Source organism: Toxotes jaculatrix, chromosome 14, assembly GCF_017976425.1.
Source record: "Toxotes jaculatrix isolate fToxJac2 chromosome 14, fToxJac2.pri, whole genome shotgun sequence".
NCBI lineage: Eukaryota > Metazoa > Chordata > Actinopteri > Toxotidae > Toxotes > Toxotes jaculatrix.
In genome coordinates, this window is record NC_054407.1 from 7383743 (window position 1) to 7403732 (window position 19990).

A 19990-nucleotide genomic window follows, 5' to 3' on the forward strand; every position below is an offset into this window, starting at 1 on the left:
CAGCTTCTCACGTTACAGTTTATATACACGTTAGAGAAAAGAAAGAAACTCCACCAGAAAGAAGAGACGGTTGTCTTTTTTTTTTTTTTTTTGTAATGCATTCTATACACTCACGTCACCCCTTTTTAATGGCATCCCCACCCACGCACAGCATAGTAAATACACAACTCCAGGTTGCTTTTTTTTTTTTTTTTTTGCCCCCTCATAAACATCTTGTGATTTGGACATCGACGGCATGGAACATTCAGTCGTGTCCTAATGCACTTACTGATGTTTGTTTGTCCTTTTTGTTGTTGTTGTTGTTGTTTTTTGATAAAGTAAGATGGATGTTTTTGAAAGGAGGAGAGAGCTGGTCTGCTGGTCTACAGTGCAAATGAAGGGGCAGGAGAGTTGCTGCTTCATCTGTTCAGAGAAATCGTGGTAATACTTCACTGTCTGGATCAACTGCGTACTGTAAATACTGGAAATGTACACATATTAATACTACATCTAGATTTGTTTGGCGTTTGTTGAAACTGTTTTGACTCTACGTCCTTTATTGTGAGGCAGAAAGTGAGCCTGTCTGAAAAGTGCTACCGATCGCCACGGATATGACAGTGATAGAAAAACAGGGTTTATCTCCTCCTTTTCATCCACAGTGTAAACTAACAGACCGAAGCTTCAGCACCTTCCTTCTTTGTGCAACACTTTTTTTTTTTTTTTTGGAGCAAAACAAAACTGTGCAAGCACAAGCCCCACCCCCAAGAAAAGAAAACCATACGGTATATTCCAAAGACTTCACCATGGCACTTCATTCAAAACAGGAGCTGTATGAACTGCTATCGCTGCACTGCAAACATCTGTACATCTTCACGGTTTTATCTCGGTTCAAAACTGCAGTGCCGTTTCGGGTGGGTTTTTGTTTGTTTCTTTTTCTAGTCAGCATAGTGCATGATGGACTCGACGTAGTTGCCCGGGAAGAGTCCAGTGACGCCGTTGCAGACGCCTTCGAACCAGCCGTCATCGTTCTTCTTGATTATGTAGATGATGGCTCCCTCCATGAAGGACAGCTCATCCTCCTTGTCCTTGGTGTAGTCGTAGATGGCCACAACTGGGAAGAGGCAAAAAAAAGAAAAGAAAGAAAACAGTGGCAGTGAAAAATAATCAGGATTTTCCACAGGTGACAACAAGAGCCGCTTGTTTTCCCCTGGTACTAACCTTTCTCTAAATAAGCTTTGGGGGCCCAGTGGGGGTCTCCGTCAGCGTAGGGATCGCTGTAATGAACCACTGCTGCCTCCTCTTCCTCGTAGTCCACAGGTGGGGGAGGAGGAGGGGGAGACGGTTCCTCAAACACACCTATGTCCTCTGGTGGAGGGGGAGGAGGCGGGGCGGGGCTGTCTGTAACTAGAGGAGGAAAGAGTGGGGGAGAAGAAGAATCGGTGAGAGGATGTTAAAAAAAATTAAATGAGAGAAGCACCAATGAGAAAAAGGCAGACGTGATCTGATCTGGAGCAGCAATGAATTTCAAAAATTCATCTCCTGCAGCAGTGTTGTGTACTTTTTCCCATTTCAAAATTCAATACTTTTTCCAAAGCCTATTTTTTTAAATTATCTATTTTTTCTATAACTGTTTTGAACCAATGTAACTGTGGAATCAATGTAACCAACCAACATTATTCTAGACTGTGCATGTAGTCAGCTTAACTTTTCACAGCAGGGATTTTTCTGAACCTTGTTACTATGAAGAACTCTGCAGATTCCTGAGGTTAATATTTTTTAATGTGCAGTAATTTAACTGTGCACTAGAGGGCAGCTTAGGGTCTTTTTTTTTTACCCCTTAGTCCAGCAGTCCTCTTACAGCACCTACTACCTCTACTAGTAACCGTATTCAGACTCCATAGCCCCTTTATGAGTCTAAATCACCAAAGACTCATGTTTCCTTTATTATGTTCAATTATATTTTAAATGTATATACGGAGTCTAAAATACTGGAATTAGATTACAAAACTAGAATGTACAGTATCTCCCTCCAGGTTGCTAAAGCCCCAGACTTCTTACTTGAGCCACTTTGTGACACCTACTCAGACAAAACTTGGGTGTATTTACACATAAGGCCATTTTCTGAAGGTTCAGCATGTTCACACGAATGCGATGTGGTAAAACGGGTGGATCAGTGTTGAACAGAACGTGTGATTTTAAAAGCTTGACTCGGCCCTGACCTGCTTTCCACCGGTCCTGCAGTCTTCAGTCCTTGAGCTGTATTTGTGCTCATGATACAAGTGTCCTCTTGGAGCAAATTTCCTTGCATCCTTGTCTCCTCAAGTTCAGCCATTAAAGAAAAACTGTACATTTTACCTCATTAACTTACAAGTTGAAAAAACTTAATGCATCCCTTCATGTCCAATCTGTTTACATACCTGTTTTTCAAAAAAACTGACTTTAAATCTGTTAAAGCATTAAGAGCTTAAAAAGCTTCACTATTTTTAACAACTGTCATCTTGGATTTTATAATCTATTCTTTCATCTGACTGTATGACTCATATCCAGTGGTGTGCTTCTGTTCAGTGTGACGACAGACAGGTACAGACAGTTCCACATCTCTGCACAGCTGCATCCCTGCAGACTGGCGGGTGGTGAGTCAGGACACGGCATCAGGTCACATTCTCTCTCCTCAGTGGACGGAGAGTACAGGACGCGCTCTTTCAGTCATCCATCCATCACCATGGCAACAGACAGACATCCGAGCCGAGGGGCGAGTGCTCCCCCTCAACCCCGCACACAGTGCAAGAGAAGGTGCGCCGAGTGTAGCAAGCCACAGAGCAGAGTGCAAACGTGAGGCAGTGTGTGGAAGCTGAGACCATTTCAGTGACTAAAGACAGATAAGATGAAGCGCGTCTCCATCGATGTACAAATCACCTTTTCCATATGTTAGTGTAAGTAATCCCAGATCCCCTGCTGTCACAGGATGTAATTGCTGATCTCACTTTATAGACATGTAGAGATTTATAATGTAGGTAATTTAATAAGTACAGTCTGTGTGTGTTTTGTACAAATGTGTGGAAGTGAATGTGTCTTTGATTAGGTAGATATGAATGGGATGAGTTTTGTAGTGTCGTCTTTAGTGTATGATTAAGCGTAATATGATTTTTGGAAATTCACAACAGCTCATGTACCTGCAGGTCTCACACTGTGTGTGTGTGTGTGTGTGTGTAGGGTATATTTGTACAGATATCTTCATAAATAAGTGCAAGTTCATGTCTATGTATGTGCTGAGTACTTACTGCTCTCCTGCATTCTGGCCACAAAGCCGGTCAGAGGGATCTGTGGGGTCAGCTGAACCATGGGAGGAGGAGGCGGAGGAGCCACAGACACTGGAGCAGCACCACCCAGAGAAGCAGAAGGAGCAGCGGAGAGACAGAGAGCGATGGAGATAGTGGACAGAAAGAATGACAGAACAAGAAAAGAACCAAAGACATCATAGAGGAGAGAAAAGTCCCAAAGTAGAACGGAGAAAGAGATGAAAAAAGAATAGGACAAAAAGCTTGTGAGCGAGCGGAACAGTGCGGGAAAGCATTGCTGAGCAACTCATTTACACATTTCCAATCAGTGTTCTTTTGTGCTGCGTTTTTCAAGCTGGGCTAAAAGATGCATTCAACTCATCTCGGTCGGAGAATCTACCTCATCAGCATCTGTTTTAAGTCAAAAGCAAAGGCTGCAGGCAGCCGTAGCTTTTTTTTTTTTTTTTTTGCTTCCAGTGAAAGTGGAACAAAGCTCTACAAAAACACAATGGTGGCAAGGTGACAGTTAAATAGCAGAAATATCGTCCTCGAAAAAGCATTTACACGCAGAGCTGCAGCATCTGGATCTGATCCGACTCCGAGTTTAATTAAACACTCATTAGAGTGGTGTGTGTAGATCAAGCGCAACATTAAGTGAATGAACTTGTATCTGTATAATCTCTTTCTTAAGCCCCTATAAAGAAGCTTTTTGCTACGCTGTCCTTAAAAAGGAGATGAATGGACAGACAAACAAAGAGAAACACAGCTGTCCTCACTCAAAGACATGATGTCACACACATGCAGACCAGGTCTGACTCATAAATCACATGTAATGGAGGGGCGTCTGTTATCTCACTGGGCAGTAATGTCTTATTATTCCACCCAGCTCTCACCGCAGAGCCGCATCCATCCACAGCTACACCCTGTGAGATCGATGAGCTGCCTCGTGTACAAGTAGCTTTTCGTGCTGTAAAACTTTTATCACAGCCGCCTGAAACTTATCTTTTACTTTAATTAAATTTCAATGACAGAGATGATATGATGCCCCAGTTTAAGTCCCTGCTTGATACAGCTCTGCATCATTGTCTCTCTCCTCCCAGACAAGACAGGCACGCCTCCTCCTCCTGTGTTTTGTGCCAAGGAAGATGCTTGTCCTTTGAGAGAGGAACCATTAGAAGAGAATGGCTCAGAGTGACGCCTGCCAAAATAAATTCTACTCTTCTGACAGAAAATATGCATATGTCCCAGGTTTCCCCTTGTCTAGCAGCTGTTTGTGTTTTCTGTCCTGAATTGCCTCCTGCCTGTCTCTCCTGAACAAGAAACCTCCTCCAACTGACTAAAGTGATAATGTCGTAACTCAATTAGAAATGTTAATGAAATGCTCTGCACAGCAGTGCTGAGGAGGGAAGTTTTCAACAACCCTGACTTCAGTAATTACAGTTCATCATTCATTTTCATTCGCCTCTGGAAAGCCCAGCCCACGTATATCTCTCAGAGCCAGAGGACAGTTTTTAGCTGTTGAGCAGCAGCTAGGAGAGGCCGACTTCTATATCCAAGTTTCATTATATTTAGATAAGGCTTCTCAGGAAGCTTTAAATCCCAATTAGAATTAAGTTAAAGATCATATTCCCTTATAAGGAAACACAATCAACACAAGATATACACAGAAATACACACTTATTTTATATTAAAAAAAGTTACTTCTTGTCACCAAAAACCTCCTTTTACTCATTCTTTCTAAAGACCTACCACACATAATATAACAAACGTACATGATGTTACATCTGAGTTACCTGAGTTCTGTGGGTAGGCAGGGCCACCGTTGATGTGAGGCTGCTGGGAGGAGACGGAGGGTGCGCGGCGGTAGGTGCCGGTGGCCGACACCATGGAGGCCGAGGAGGTGGTGGAGGAGTTGTGACGGGAGATCTGGCGAGAGATCGTGCCGAACTGGGACATGGGGATGGGACCCAAGCCGGGGCCCTGCGGCACTGAGGCTGAGGACGTCGCCACTGCAGGAGAGCGGATGGAGAGACATAAAACTACAACCTCACTTTTAGTTGCTGATTTACCTGAAATATTTAGTAGTTTCAATAACAGTAGGTGTTCATTTTCATTATATTTCCATGCAGAATATAAATAAAAATAATAATGTGCTATTTGTATAAGATTTACTTTATTCAACACTTCAAATCTGTAAAGATAAAAAAGGAAAACTTTAATCATCAAAACAGTTTGATGTTTAAGACTCTTAACGACTTTAATATTTATTGCTTCTCAGTCACTGAAGCAAGGCCTGAATAAAACTAAATGCTTTAATCTGAGATTTACACAAGTGTCTTCAACATCAAGTGAAACTTTAAGATTTGTATGAACTTTTATTATTCATATTATCATCAGTCCATATTTAATCTCTTTTGTTTGACATGATAAATCTTAGTTTGAGTGAATGTGATAATGTCTGAGCGATAGAAAATGCTCAGAGTGGACCACTGAGAGCCGGAGTGAACAAGTGACACACACACAGATACAGAGAAGAGCCCACAAATATCCATTCATGTAACCAGCAGTCAGAACACACTGTGGACACTTGTGGTGAGCAGTAAGGTTACACCTGCTGAGGCTCACCTTGCCCCAGACTGGGAGGGGAGGGGGTGGGAACTGCTAGAGGGACACCAACTCCACTGCTTCCACTGTTCTCCCTGCCGCCACTACCCCCACTGCTGCCACTGCAGGGGGGGAGAGAGAGAGAGAGAGAGAGAGAGACATTGTGGAGATCATTAGAGGATGTGTGAGACAAACTTAATTACATGACAGCACTTGACATCCTATTATTACTCTCACGTATGTCATTCTGTCATAACAATATTCCCATCACCGTGGCAACAGAGTCTGTGAACACGCTGTGTGCGCGGCCTGGAAACATTTACACATGAACTCTGGGCACCAGTCTGAGAGCACACACTTACATTTGCAGTCACACAGTGTAACAAAAACAATACAAGAACCAAAGCGTAGCAGCTCTGATGGAGGGAGTAATTAGACTTTGCCTAAAGGTGCTGAGTGCAAAATCTGAACTCAGTGAATAAACTATAATTGCATTACATTTCAAATGTAAGTGTAGTTATGATAAACAAACAGGGACACAAGAAATAACAAAAACAAAAAGACTTTGGGCTTTAATTTAAACATATTTATTTTCATATTGAGAGAGCAGTAGTCCTGTCTTTGTCCTCCATGCACTGTTCAAAATTTCAAAAGTGTGCTTGAGCAAGATACCGAACCCCAAATAGCTCCTGGTGGCCAGGCCAGCACCTGGTGTGGTAGCTGCGTGCCATCAGTGTGTGTGTGTGTGTGTGCTTGAATGAAAAAACTGAAATGAAAATGAGGCCATTTACCACTTATGAAAAAGGCTACAACCGCAACACTTTGTGGTTTTAGTTAGTAAGCTGACACCCCTGATTTTAGGAAACGATTCCTTTCACAGTTACCATACATGTTTGATCTTTACCTGGTAAATACTGAAGGTAGAACATGATAAAAGCATGTATTTTACAGCTGTAACTGAGTAGCTGAAGATGTTAGTATAGGTACACAGTCTAAAACATTTTGACATGTCATAATAGGAAAGGCACAGCTTATACTAATAAGATTAAAGGGCTCTGCTCTGTTCAGTAAACAATGACAGTGTGACACTGAAAGCAGCATGCACAACACCAGGACCTGGAGCAGCTAAATGCCATCGTTAACTTTACTAGTTACACCTGTGCTTTTCCTACTAATATAAGGAACATGAACACCCACGCTGCTGTTTTCTCTAATCCTGGTAAGTCTGATTACTTGTCTCCCCAGGTTTAAGTTCACCACACTCTACACAGAAATCTGTACATGTTCATACCAGTTGCTCTCTGCAACAAAACAAAACTGAGAGATGAGAGACAATTAAATAAGGCATGTTAGTAAAATACAGCCTGTATACGTCCACACAGTCCTGAGACGAGGTTCTGTTCTCATAATAGAGCAGTCTGACACCTGTATACTAAACTTGGTTTGATCTCCACACTGCTGCTAAATTCTGGTAGAATGTGGTTTATAAAGTGCAACCAAAATAGCTGAAGTGTGAAGCTGTGGTTAAACGTGATCAGCTTTTCAGTGGAGTACAGTGCATTACAGCTTTTCCTCTGCACTACATTCATTCTCCCCAAACAGAGACTATATGTCAATGTCAGGAATAAGAAGGGAGGGTCTGTGCTACCTGTGTGTCCTGGGCCTCTGGTTGAGCGAGGCTGTGCGTGCAGGGCTGTGCTGGCTGCCCAGTCGGGCCGGGCTCGTCATGTAGTCATTAGGCACCACCGGCGGCTTCACTGGCTCCAGTGTCTTGTAGGGAGTGTTACGCCTGGATGGGCATACAGTTAGAGAGAGAAGACAATTAATTCAATGTTTTCATGAAGTGAGAGAAAGTATAAAATCGTTCTTTGGGCCTTTGCAGACTCTGCTTATGGACTCATGGTCAGGTCATCCTGGTGTTATGATCAACCATCGTGAAATGTATGAACTGTCTCAAATAACAGTATAATGGTGCAGAGCTAGTGTCTATACCAAAGAACTAATTTTACTGAGTTCATTAAAAGCATTTTAAAAACTACCCCTACTGCTGTAAGTCCTTACCCCAGGGTACCACGACCAGCCATGGGGGGGCTTGGGGGTTTCTGTGTCGGGGGGTTGGTCCTGGCGAGCGTCCCTCCTCGCCCTGCAGCATTGTTCCCATGTTGCTACAGGAACAAAGACAAGTTAAAACCCTGCTTTTGTGTTTCCCTTACTACTACACATTACAGCTGACGAGTCACTTAACCTGAAGATGATTAAATAAAACCTGGACTGATTTCATACTAGCAACTGTTTAACTGAGCATAAATATTTGGAGAAATATTGTCACAGAGACAGGAGGCAAAGAGAGATATGAAGGGAGGAAGACGACAGAAGCCATTGCTAAATAGGTGGGTGGTGTCTTGAATGGGATGCCACCCATTGATGGGTAAATGCATGTAGAAATACAGGAGGACATAGGAATATATGTTAAAGAGTAAATATTGCAGATATGAAATATAACGTTTAATATCTTCTGTTACCCATTTTTCTTTCCTTCACTGTAACATACAAAAAGGTGTATTAATGACAACTGCTGACCTTGTGACTAGTAAGAGTGAGTAAAATATTCTTATGTGTAATGGCTGTGCTTTGTTGCACTGTGATAAATCAGCCTGTGCATTGAATCCTATTCGTCCCATGAAACAGAGATACCTTGGTACTGCAGCTTTGAGTTTTATCAACAGATGACAAAAAGAAGAGAAAGGCAACCAGCTCTTACCTTGGCCTTAAGCCACTGAGTGCAAGCAGGCAAAAAGAGAGGACAGAAAACAAGACATGCTCATTGGTTAATGGTTAAAAAAGTGAGTAACATTACAATTATAGTGACAGTAAGAATGAAATTGAATTATTTTATGTGAACTAATCCTTTGTTAATTCAATTTTTACAGACAGTATATGGAAAGAGCATCTTGAAGAACAAAGTAGCAGAGACAGACATCAAGGGGACAAATATAAGAAGGTATGCAAGTCAAAAAAGTCTGTTCTCTTCGAATGTGTGACGTGTGTTTGTTGCTGAAGCTGACAATAATTTCGATGATCAATCTGTTTCATGTACAGAATGTCAGAAAATGCTCATCACAATTTCCCTGAGTTCAAGGTGACATATTTAAATTGCTCTATTTGTCTGAAACAAAGAACATGCAATGTATAATGATATAAAACAGAGAAAAGAATTTTAGCACATATTCTTGAACTTGATTGTTTGAAAATGATTATGATAATGAATTGTTTCAGCACAAGTCACATTTTATGAAAGCAACAGAAGCAATAACAAACTGATTTTTAGATAAAATCCATATAGTTAAATCACTCCTCAACCCTGTTTGTGTGTATGTGTGTGTATGAGCCTGTTCTTTGTGCATCAGTGTCTAGGCGTGTGTTACAGACTGTAATCAGAGTGAGAATTACTTAAATCGACACACTAGAAATAATGAGCAGTGGCTTTACTGCACATGGCTGTGCTGATGTTTTAAGTGTTGCTCTGAGAAGAGAAAAAAACAGTAAAGCACGCTGAGGTCATAAATAACAGGAGTGAGGTGTTCAGACTGTCGGAGTGGCTGAAACTATGTCACCCCGGTAACTGCCAGTAATGCCAATAAAGGCTATTACGTTGGAGGGTTGAGCACAGTCATCCGTAAACGTGTGAATGGGTCTTTCCATGCTCAAGTTTGACTTCCCATCTACCCATGGGTGAGTTCCCCTGGTTATGTGGATGAAAGGCAGAGGGGTGGTGATCACGTCTTGAATGCTCAAGGGATTTCACCACAGCCAGGAGGAAATAGGCTGTAAAGAGTGCTAATAAGCTACTATTTCCCACCCCGCATGAACACAAATTACACATGTATATGTATGACAACAAATACACTAACAGACCCGTATACACACACACTACTGTTAGAATTCTCTATTTATCTAGGTAGTTGCTGGTGCAGTACTGAGTGTGAAATGCTATCAATTCTTGATATCCTGAATTATTTACAGACGTGTTTGTGTGTGAGAGAGAGAGACTGTGTTCTGGGGGAAGAATGTGGAATATGATGTGCATTTCTGTCTGCACAGAGCCAGACAAACGCGCATCCACGAACACTAATGTAGGCAGACACGTCCAGCCCTGATTAAATTAAAGGGTCTCCCCGAATGTAGAAATCATTCTACAGCTGTAAAAGACTCTTGTTGTTCCTAAGGAAAAAAGGTTGCACATTTTCTCACATCTACACTGATCTGTGGTGATTTCTGCAGAGATCCATCATTTGCAGCATCCATGAATGGTGCTTTATTTGCATAGTGGGCCATGACAAATATGTCTCAGTGTGAGCCAGCTCTCAGAGGAGGAAACACTAGCTTTTGAATTTGAATCAGTGGATGTTTGAAAAACAGCGGACAGCCACTATCTCAGCAGAGACAGACAGGGGGAGAGGGATGAAGAGGCGGACTCAAACAAGCTGCGGACATTTATGAAACCAAAAATCAATGCGCGCAAGTGTGTGTACACGCTAACGCACGAGCACAAACACACACAGAGTGCTGTATAAAAGGGGAAAAGAAGAAGAGAGAGGAGAGAGCGGATGGATCATGGGGAGAGGGAATAAAAAAAAATGAAGAATGAGCCGGAAAGGGGCTGAAGGAATATTTTCCCACGATTCAGTTGGAGATGTGATGGTGTGAGTAACACTTGGCCGAGATGCCTCTTTCTTGCTCACACTCTGGACTCCACACACAAACACCCACACGCCTTCCAGCTTAGGAAGTTGTTACTCGGCATGAACAAAATCTTAGACAAGCAAAGCCTTTTAGCCACAGTCAGCTACCAACTTAGCATCTTACTCTTGTACAAGTGTTTGTTACAGTTCTAGCTGTTTCTGTACGTCATTAACTAAAAGGCCAGAGTATCGATCAGCCTGTAGTGTGAGTGGATGTGTGTGAGCGAATCATGAAAGCAGGCAGTCAGCTTGTTCACATGAAAGTGCCAGGTGTGAACTCGCCTAAGTACGTGTTTTCCTGTCTCGCAATATCGACGCTGCAAATCAAGACCACATATCAAAGTAATGACTCGGGGATTTAACTGCAACAGTCTGGTTGTGATGAATGCTCGAATGGTGTCGAAGTGCTTTTTGAAAACAGAACAGAAACAAGGAATGAATCTGCACTTTAGGTAAACAGATATACTGACATTTACTGACCTTTAAGTTTGCTATGACTGCTAAATCTGAGGGTTTTTATTTTGAAATAAAGACCAAAGGAATCTTACTTTGACGCCGTGTCCCACATCATCCAGCAGTGTGTAGTCGATGGGCTTTCGAATGTAGCGCACCGGCCGCTCCATGTTGCCTGGGGCGATGATCTTGTGGGTGCGAGAGGTGTTTTTATTCGTGGTCAGGATGCCGATCTCCCGACGTGCAACCTTCTCTTTATGAATGTCCACAGTCTGCAGGAGAGACAAATGAAGGAAGCAAAAGTTAGGGTTTACTCTGCATACTGTAAATTATCGAAATGAATTTGCTTCAACTCAAAAGTTGCCTCTATTTAAGACAGCCATGATTTATTTTCTCTGTTTTGTAAATATATTTTACTAAAAGGCCTCCCTGTTGCCTGCCGCAGTAATTTGCTTTTAATGCAAACTTGGTACATCTGTTTCACATTAAAAGCCTCCCTGGAGTTTAGAGGGCATAATAACTCCCTTCCCTTCTCTGGGGGGATTTTGTTATTAAAAAACGTTTTTGTAATTTATAGAGCCATTTTAAAGTGTTCAAACAACATGACCACGTTTTTAAATTGCAACACCTTTTCTTTTTTAAAGCATATTTACTGTTAAAGCTATTTACTATTTATTTAAGCATATTTACTATTGTTTGAGATCCGCTAATGATTTGAGTGCCAGCAAACATTGGAAGAACAACTGCTGTTCACAGGCAAAATCTAAATTCAACACACGCTACAACTACAGAAATGCATTTCACAAAACAACTCAACATGTATTTACATGACAAAGAAACGTTATTGAATTTCACACAGTTCATTCCTCTGTGGTTTTTAAATCCCAAGACCTCCCCCTGCTTGGATACAGATTCTGGGTCCATCCTTCTGAACTCCTACTGACCCACTATTCTGCTCTATTGGCCTACACCCTGGGGCCCTTTTGACAAAGCTCTCCTTTAACCCCTCGCTCCAAGACCAATTGAAAATACCAATGACCTCCATTTCTTCTGCGATTACAGTCATCATCGCTCACAGCATCTCCTCACAGCAGGCGGCTGCATGGACTGGCCTTCAGTTTATGAATGATAGATGAAACTGGAAGGGGTGATGGATGCAGGGAGGGAGGGAGGGAGGGAGGGAAAGCACTGAATGAAAAGTGCTGAAGAATGAGAGAGGATGTGGGGCTTCATCTGTAGAATATGAGATCACACTTGGGATGATGCTGGTGAGTTTAAGTGTATACATGTGTATATTTTACATACATATAACCTATCACTAATATTATATGTATAAACCTATGTTGCTAATCCTAAATGTGACTCATTTTCTTATGTGTGTGAGAGCCCCACACAACAAAGAGGTCACACATCAGTCACCACTCAGACATCTCATTCAGTCGAGCTGACAGTTCCACTGCAGCAGCCGCCTCTCTCTTTGTGCTGGAGATGAAAAATCCAACTGAGAGATTGAAAGTCTGACACTGTAGGTGTTGAAGTTGACCTTTGACTGCCCCTCCCTCCTGTTGTGCAAAACTCTCTGTGTCTGTTGCATGCGAGATGCTATATATATGTACATGCATATATATATATAGAGAGAGAGAACATGCTAGGTTCTTTTTTTAGGAGAGGAAACCGAAGCGACACACCCAGCTTCAGCTGGGAAGTAAGAAAAAAGACCCGCCTATTTCCTGCCAGTGATAGGCGAGTAGAGGTGGAGTGCCGATTAGAGAAAGTGAGAAAAACAAAACAGCAGAGAGACACAGACAGAGAGAGAGAGAGAAAGACAGAGAGAGACAAGATAAAGACAATATAAAGAAAATATATAAAACTAGAATCTTCTGATGGGCTATCATGATCTAAAAGAAATGGAGTAGAAAGGAAAGTGGAGATGAGACAGATGCTAAGAAAATAAACTTTACAGTCTCCAGATTTAGGACTACATTATTTAAACTGTACACAACAGATGCTGTGACCACCCATCGTGTGTTTACACTCTTTTACCATTTAAGACCAAATAAATCTTGACGATGGGGAAACGTTGAAACAACAGTGACACAATTAGGGTACACATCTTTAGGTAGATGACTGGATCCTTTCAGCTTCATTGCAGCATTTCCACTACATGAAGACTGGTGGGGAAAAAAAAGTTATTCAAGTGATCCAAGTGAGGTAATCTTTATGAAATATCTAGACATAATAACTGTTACCTAATCGTTGACGACAGACCTCTGTCTGCCCTTCCTGCACTCTCTCAATCTCATTTTCTTTTGTAATCTCTTTACATTAATAAACATCTGGCTGTCTGCTCAACCTCAGCAGGGAGATTCTGAGAACAGGCACAGCTGCAATATTCACTGTTGGATGTGTACAGTAGTTTCAGCCTAATAAATCTGCGCTTTAGCAGATCATTATTCTTTGCTCTCAGCGGGCTAAGCTGTAGATATGTTTCCTGTTGCTGAAGTGTTACTGGCAGGAAGGAAAATATGAGGTAGTTTGTACTGAGGTTCCAGGACGTGTAAACAGATGTGTGATTTCATACATCAGTGATCTCATATATGGCTCATTAACAAGTCTACAAATTTAGACAATTCTACTGTGGACACTAATATTGTGGGGTTACGAATGAAACCTCACAACTGTCCGGATTATCGTTGTTAAATTTACCCTCACATATAATTCTAGGTACTTTTTGCACTTGAGAGGACTGGGAAAGAGACACAAGTGGGTCACTGAGTTGATGAATGACAATTCTGGAGAAACAAAAGGAAGAGATGAATCAGAAAGCAAACTGGACAGGACTCATGGAAGTGGGAACGAGACTCATGGGAAGGTCCTTTATGTTTTCCATGGCAACTGAATCCCAAAGAAGCAGTTCTGTTTCGTTTACTGCTGCACTGGTTTGGGTTCAGGCACTGTAAGTGAGTGCAAACGCAACCATTCAATTTAGCTGATGCATACAAAGAGGAGAAATAGACTGCCACAGCCCTGCTCTGATTAAACACACTGTTGTTTTGCATTTAGATCGCAGCCCATCTTGGATAATTTTGTGACAGTCCTCTCTGCTGTGGGCTTTCAAATCCTACAGAGACAGGACTTGGATTTGGCAGCGATGTTTGGCTACCTTCTGCTTTCTAATCCCATTTAACTCTTTCAGTTTGCACAATCTAAGCCAGAAAAATGCCTGGCACAAGCGAGCAAGTCATAATTTAATAATTTCTTGGACACATCGCTACTAGAATAATGAATCTACGCCCCGGGAGAGGTGTACGAGATGCATGTAAAAGTAAATTCACTTTTCTCTGGGTTGAACCAACCAGTTCGTTCCCTGAGATATCTGCTTTGAGACAGCAACACATATATGCATATCATAGCACCTTTTTTCAAACACCCATATCAATTGTACTGTCATTCATTAAGCCTACATAGAGTCTGCTTGGCTGACTTAGGTTACACACAGGGCTGGTAAGTTAACAATACTGTGTCATGTTTGTTTAGTATAAGCACAAGACCAAAAGACACTGTGGTGCCTCTTCTTGTACATACATGTATGAAACTCCTTAAACAAAAAAATTGATAGGTACCATTCTCCTGTTTGTTATCTTGGGTTTCCATAAAAAAATTAATAATAGTGCTATAACATCCTACTCTACTGGATCATTTTAATTGCATATTCATTCATTTTAGTACACAGTACACAAAGTAAATTGGTGATCCAGTTTTATAGCATAACCATACCTTGACGGAATTTTTCACATGCAGCATAAGGAAAAGTACATGTTTAATTAATAACTTTGATGATGGCTTCATTCTTTGTTCCTGTTCTAGGGCTCTAGTATTAATATTGCATATAGGCTCATGCTGGCTTCACCGGTACACTCATATGTAGTGGAGCCACTGTCAGTGTCATTAGTTACACCTGTGCTTTCCTGCTATGACAAGTTAAAATGGCTGCTATGAAAAAGATCTATTTTAAACCGGATGGACAGACTGGAGCTGATGGAAGTCTCTTCCTAGACACTGACAGACAACTGCTCTCAGTCCTGCCTACAGTTAAATGACCATAGTGACTCGACAGTTTCTGTATCAGAGAACCGTCAAATGTTCACATCAGTGTGTAAGGCCCTATAGTGCTATTACATCTGCAGAAGAAATGGTCCATAAAGCACCACTGACCATTTCTAAAGGATCAATAAAAGACTCCGGTTGCTCATCATTATACTGCAACTAACTCCGCTCCGTCCAGCAGCCTGCAGAGTAAAGTGGGAGCTGGAAATGCTAACCAGGCGAGAGTGCTGGCGTCAGGATTTCACTTCATCCCTGACAGGCTTAATGAAGCACACAGGGAGAGGACGGGGACATTCACTGGCTGACAGGCAGGGTGGCCACATGAAGCACACAGAGAGGGAAAGCGTTAGATAGAGAGAGGACTGCTGATGAAGCATGAGGGACTGAAGAGGGGCTGTGGAGGTTTGGCAGCTGCAGCATGATCCATGTCCCTGCCATATCTGTCTGTTTGTATAATATGCAAATGTGTTACTGTGCACTTTGGTGTTATGGCATAGAAATATGTCAGCTGGCAAGTATTTTATTGGTGTTGAATAAGCTTCTTCTAAATCGCTACTATCAGTGGCACTAAAGACTTCCAGCAGATGTTTCACATTAGAGACAAGTGGACAGTGCAAGACAACTGTGTTGTTGTACTAATCGAATTAGTCCTGTGAGTTTGCATTAAAAGTAAACATGATCAAATTTATTTATAAAATGGGAAATTAGAAGTAAAGAGCTGTATCTAATATAATTCTCTTTTAAATAAAAGCCTGGTTAACACTGAGGTAGATAGAGCCCCCTGCTATTATTTGAGAATGAATATCATTTGTTCACATGCAAACTGTTCAGTTCAGGTCAATTTGCTGTGAACTAAAAGATTTAACTGTTGGTGAATGCTTTTTAAATTTTATAAACTGTGGTGTGATTCTGTCTTCTGGAGCGGTGGTGTGTACCTGGGAGATGTGGTTGATGGAGGACTCCATGCGTCGTAGTTGCGAGGCCTGGATGTCCAGCAGCTGCAGCACATTGTTAGCTAAGGCATTGATCTGGTAGGCCACGCTGGCCAGAGACTGGGTGGTGTAGGCCTTGGTCTCCTCCAGGGCCTTCTTCTTGTCTTGAGCCTGGCAGCGAGAGGTAAGAGGGGAAGAGAGGAAGAGAAATCCTAAGTCAAAAAAACTGTGGAGAGATGTGTGGGTGAAAGAAACTGAGAAGTTGGCAAAGGGAAGTAAGGTATAATGTTGAAAAAAGTCTAGAGGAAATGGTGCGCTCTCATTGTTACATGCCTAGAAGCTGAATGAGTGGAGAGTGAGAGGGCAGTTTTTCTGCAGGGAACAGTATTTGGCAGGATCGTTCATTCTTGGCTGTTAAAGTACAACGCTCGGTTAATATCTGAAGGGAAGAGTTTATGACTCTCTGGGGAACGACTATTGTGGAATGCAAAGCAGCCTGGAATTGGACAACAATAACTTCCGAATAACTCAGATGAACAACATGGGACAGGTGCATGGTGGAAGCTGTGCCGAGTGAGCAATGCTAAGACATTTCCTAGGATCCCAAATCTCTACCCAGCTGTGCAAATCTGTTTCTGGCTGCCTTTAAATAGCAATGGGACTGAATGGACATATTTATAGTTTGGAAACAAAACAAGGGTAAAAGAAGGCCACACAGAGAACCACTCACACAGGGGACAGTCAGTCTTCTTCAGGGAGTGGGGACGCGTACTGATGGTCATTTTCAGTATAAACTATTGTAGTGATTTTATTTTTCCTTTAATCAACAATAAAGTGAAGGATGACATCTTGTAGCTACTTCGTACTTATGCCGTGGATTCAGCATTCCCAAAAGGTTAATTTAGACATGTTAATGAATGAAGAATAATGAAGAATGAAAAAATTAATCAATCATAAAAAAAACCCCTGCAACACTCTTGTGTGCATGAAAATACAAAAAAAGAATATACTATATTGAGTATACGATACATAATATATTTAATTAATTTTAAATTAATTAATTTAAAAAAAGACAGGAGAGTGGTATCAGTCCTTCATTTTCAACGCTTCAGCAAGAGAACAAATGTGCACATTTTTCAAAATGTTGAACTATTCCTTAAAAGCCTTTTATACTGGCCGAGTTTGATCTGTTGCCGTGTTTTAAACTCTTCTGACACCAGGATTATTTTGTGTTTATTTTTTTAAAGCTCTACTCTAACAGTCCCATAAATACAGCCTGAGTGGCTCAAAGACAAAAGCTATTATTTACCTGCTGTTACCAGAGAACAATTTTGTGTGTCTGTGGCAGCAGAAGGCCTGCACTATGACACCATTTTACAACGTGACAACCTGCCCACCTGCTATATTGTAAACCACTGGCAGCGACAATATCTGTTGCATATGTCTGCAGAGACCTGTAGCTCAGGCCTTGCCATGCACATCTCTGCCTGCCAGTTTGTAAAACACAGCGGCAGCAGAGGGAAGCACTACAGGCTTACTCAGCACTATTCCAGAGACTGGAGCCTAACCTCATACCTGAGCTTGGAAAACGCTGACTTGTGTATATTCCCAATGACATATTCAGACGACTGAAACACCTTGCGGAGTCACATTTTGCAGTTCTCATGAGTCACTTTTATGCACCACAATCACCAAAGTGCTGAGACTGTTACATACTGTATTCATAAATACACATTAACAATGATGTCAGACAGAAATACACACTGTTATCTTTGACACAGTGCAATCCACGCAGCAGAGAGAGGGTGTTAACAAGGATTTATAGAGAAGTTAAAACTTCCAAAAGAATCAAACTAATTAAAACAGTCTGAGAATAGCATGAATAGAAAACCCCTGGCAATAATATCCTACATCTCCCTAATACACATTGTTCATTTTGGATCTCTCTCTCTCTCTCTCTCTCTCTCTCCTGCTTTGAGATATTATGTTTCATATTAAGCTTACAAAAGGCTCTTTGTAAGCTCCCTATTTGGAATTCACTTTTTGTTAAGCACCAGACTCAACCTTAACAATGCAACAGAAATAAAGCAATTTTTGAGTGTCATATCAAAGTGAACACGAGGTCTGGTACTGGAATACTGTGAGCCTCACGAGTCAGGAATGAAAAAGCCGTGAGTCAGAGGGGTAACGTGAGCTGAAGGGGGGGGGGGGGGGGGGGTTTCATAGGGGACTTATTAAGTAGAATCATGAGTTTCTGTCTAACACTTCATTCTTGACACATCTCGACACATACAGAGAAAAAAAAACAGTAAATTTCTCTTAAACTTTGAAAAATAACTGATACTGATTCCTATTGGTGCAAATCACATACTGGAACCAAATGAAATAAATGTAGCATCTAAATGTTTAGATCCACTGACACACCAACAGAAGCCCATCTGTATCCCAAAAAACATAATGATTTCACTGTTTGATATTAAAATGATTTCAATCAAAGAGTTTCTATTTTGGTATACAAAGGTCTTTAGAAAGGCACTAACAAAGCTGAGCTCTGCTTTCAAGCCACCAAAAATGTTGTAGGTGACAGTCTGTCAGTTCTTCAAATGGCCTATTTTAAATGTTTCATCTAAGAATAAAACTTCTAATTTTTCTCTGGTATCAGAGAGTGGATTTACATATCAAGACGTTCATTGTCAGTGTGGTGTATAATTTTGGTATTCCAGTTGATAGTGTGAATACACGGCTGTTAGCCACCACCGGATTCTGCTGATCTATCCTACATAAGGACAATTATTTTACATCCATGACAACAGTATGTGGCAAATTAGACTAAAACATGCTTTGAGAACTTGGAGCAAAAAGCTCAGTGTACAACTTTACTCAGAATAACGAAACATATTCCACTGCACACAATCTGATCATTAGCGATAATGGCATGCAAAGCCTCCTTACTCTACATTCCCTGTTGTGTTTGTCGAGTGTGTTTATATGCTTGCAGGATCTGAGCTAATGTTTTTAATGTCCCTGAAGAAATCGTTATTCAGAAGAAGCCACATACAGGCATCTTCATATTCCAAGCATGGCTGTCCTGCTGTAATGAATAAACACAATATTCTAAATATTGAAGAAGGAAGTGACACAACAGTACGTGTTTCTGAGAATCAGCAGTAAAGGGGATGAAAATCATCCTGCATTCACATCATATAAATGCATAAACAAAGAGCCTAAGCATTTGTAAATAATATGGCATGCTCTCAACTGAAACACTTAAATCCACCCAAAAAGGCTTGTGTTTACTTATAATTATTTTAACCAGACAACCTTACAGTGTCTTTTAGGAGCAATGTGTAAGAACTAGTCAACTGTCGAATTCATACCCCAAACAAATAGGGAGCAGCACATGACCAGAAAGTTGGGGTGTCCACCCCTATCATAAGAAACAAGGACATGGACTCTTTGATCCCTCCTGCCCCCTCCCCTTCCCCTGTGCCATACTTGGACTGGCCATCAGGCATAGCGGGACAAATCACAGTGGGTCCTCACATCAGTGAGCTGGTGGGTTGTCAAACATCCATAAAGTTTTTACCAGCCCTTTCTGTGTACCTGTCATTCAGGGTGTGCATGGGAGCACGCTGCATGTGTGTTCTGGCACTGGGCTCAATCACGCTGAGCTACCGTTAGCTTGAATATACCTAACCTCAGCATAAAGCAGTTGTTGCCAAACCTGCATGGACTGGGGGAATAATGTTTTCCACACAGGTTTACCTTGCAATCTCAACATGTAACTGGTAGGTTGTTTACTTCAGTTTATTGTTAGACACATGCCATCGGCTTCACACCCAGTCTGCCCAGTCAGAGACAGGGAAGATGTAGCGGTGGCAGGAGTAGAGAACGA

At 41.6% G+C, this 19990-nt stretch overlaps 1 protein-coding gene across 2 annotated transcripts in view; it reads right to left on the bottom strand.

Annotated features, from left to right (window-relative positions):
* The window catches only part of LOC121192677 (abl interactor 1-like), a 22497-nt gene continuing 2507 nt past the window's right edge, over positions 1-19990 (bottom strand). The window contains exons 2-10 of one of the 2 annotated variants that reach the window (XM_041054463.1): positions 16099-16266; positions 11152-11328; positions 7923-8026; positions 7510-7650; positions 5883-5983; positions 5051-5266; positions 3261-3350; positions 1198-1383; positions 1-1090 (exon numbers count right to left, since the gene is read on the bottom strand). In XM_041054463.1, coding sequence (XP_040910397.1) covers positions 915-1090; positions 1198-1383; positions 3261-3350; positions 5051-5266; positions 5883-5983; positions 7510-7650; positions 7923-8026; positions 11152-11328; positions 16099-16266 — 1359 coding nt within the window. In that variant the 3' untranslated portion in view covers positions 1-914. Of the gene's footprint in view, positions 1091-1197; positions 1384-3260; positions 3351-5050; positions 5297-5882; positions 5984-7509; positions 7651-7922; positions 8027-11151; positions 11329-16098; positions 16267-19990 lie in introns of both variants that reach the window. The other variant, XM_041054461.1, reaches the window with a different exon arrangement.